This window comes from Olea europaea, chromosome 23 (genome assembly GCF_002742605.1).
Source record: "Olea europaea var. sylvestris chromosome 23, O_europaea_v1, whole genome shotgun sequence".
Lineage (NCBI taxonomy): Eukaryota > Viridiplantae > Streptophyta > Magnoliopsida > Lamiales > Oleaceae > Olea > Olea europaea.
The window spans coordinates 7,690,055-7,692,252 of NC_036259.1; the positions used below are offsets into that span (position 1 = coordinate 7,690,055).

Below are 2,198 nucleotides of genomic sequence, written 5' to 3' on the forward strand. Positions count from 1 at the left end.
AAAGTAAAAGGCCGAAAATAAAAAAAAGGGTAAATTGTACGTGGGGTTTAAACATTTGAAGATAATGATGATGGGTTCCAAAACTTTGTTTTCTAGCACTCAAAATATTAAATCTTTCAAATTTCTGAATAAAGAATTCTCTCGAGGCGAAAATTGTCAATTTGATCTTTAGAACATCTCTAATAAACTCTCTAAATACAAAATGCTCTTTATTTTAAAGAATCAATGCTTAAAATTAAACTCCAAGGCTTTATTTTAACCTTTTAAAATAAAGAGTGTTTAATTCTTAAATTTTAGAAAGTCTCTCTCTCTCTCTCCCCTCTCTTAATATATAATTGCATTTAATAAATCACATTTATAAATACTTTACCTTTGAAACTATTGAAACCAAGTTTAAATTGATTGATCAATTGTCGTATAAACACTTAAAATAAAAATATGAAAGAAATTAATAAATATTTTTTGATAAAAGAAAAATGAAGAGATGGCAATTTGACAGGATCCAATTATTATGAAAGGCCAACTCATGAACTTACCCGGCAAAAAATGAATCTTCCATGCATTGCTCTACCGACACAGAGAGCGGAGAGAATTTAGCAGTCCAAAAATACACACCAAAACAAGTAAAATCCGTTTACATATTCATTAATTCATTCATATAATCTCTATTTTTATCCATTAATTCGTTAATAAATCTTTATTTTTGCCGCTCATTTCTCTTCTCCACCAAAGCTACACACACATACAATTTAAAGGACATTTACACTTTCTGTTCTTCACATTTCAAGCATTTCTTCTTGTCATAGGTTGTTTGATACTATTATTACGAACCCAGTTGAAGAATGGATGAATTTGGAGTTTTGGTAGAAAGTATTGGGTTCAAGGCCCTAGGGAAATCAGCTCCCATGGCCAAATTGAAGTCAAAACCGAATTTCAGCAGCAGCAACAATGGATTCTCGCAAAGCATAGGCATCAATTCAACGACACCTAATGATTCCTCCTCTTTCGTTGTTGATGATCTTGATGGGATTTTCAGATCCACTGCTAGTATCAGCAATCGAAAATCCCACAATCATTTTGATGACGATGATATTTTCGGCGGGCACTTTTCAAGTACGAATCAATCTGGGGGCATTGACTTGGATTCTGTGTTCAAGAGTTCGAGTAATTCTTCAAATTATAAGAATTCTTTCGGTTCCAATGGGCGTGATGACTTATTGGGCTCAACTCCAAGAGGATGGGATTCTGTTGATGATTTGTTCGGGAATTTAGGAACGAAATCTAGTGGTTTGAAGGGAAAAAAGGAGGAAAATGGGCCTGAATTTGATGTTTTGATACCAGGATATGGAGCAACCACCCCGTCAAACAATGGGTATGTGTTAAATGTGCTTGAATTTCGTGATAGGTTTCTGTTAATTTAGTTGCTCGTGTTGAGCAGTGGTTCAGCTGTGAATCATTTTCTTTATCATACGATTTCCTCAAACTTAGAGTTATTAGAGAAATCTGTTGATTCTATCATGACCGTAAATTCTAAATTATTTTTAATTGGGGTGTCATATGATTATATTAGTTGCATTTCATTTAAGAAGTATTATTAGCACATATGCTCTAGAAACAAGAATAAATAAGATAAAAAAGAAAATGTTTTGTGAAGTCTGGAACTGTAAGATTGATTCAGGCAACTCCCAGCCAATATAGGGTCTTGATCGGGGTGTGACCTTTCATGTAGAGAAAAGTAATTTAGGATACAAAAGAGCACAAGGAAATGTTGTCTTTGAATGAAGTAGTTGATGCAATTTTTGGACTTTAAGGTTGGCTTATGATTTGTTAGCCAATATATGCTTCAAAAAGAGAGATTTCAACCTTATATTTTTAAAAAAATTGGGCACAACTTAGTCAAACAGGATCCATCCTTACTAGGAGGGTGATTAGATCTTTGGACAAGGATTATAAGGTAATTTCTAGTGAGATTTTAACTACACAACATAGATTAGCAGTGCTTGATGTGGTTATTAACAAAGGGAAAGAAGTACCAAAGAGGTTCTATTTCATAGAACAAGAACGTGATATTTGCAGGGTGAAAAACAAGTGAATTTTGAAGGAAGGAAAAAGAGAGAGTTAGAGATTGTAACACAATATACAATAAGGTGCTAGAGACATTTGAAAGTAATGGTGTGATACTAAAAGAATCTAAAGGC

The 2,198-nt window shown here is 33.3% G+C and overlaps 1 protein-coding gene across 1 annotated transcript in view; it reads left to right on the forward strand.

Moving 5' to 3' along the window:
* The first annotated feature begins 518 nt into the window (after positions 1-518).
* The window catches only part of LOC111372269 (auxilin-related protein 1-like), an 8,954-nt gene continuing 7,274 nt past the window's right edge, over positions 519-2,198 (forward strand). Inside the window, 1 exon segment of the mRNA XM_022994511.1 lies at positions 519-1,372. Coding sequence (XP_022850279.1) covers positions 843-1,372 — 530 coding nt within the window. The 5' untranslated portion in view covers positions 519-842.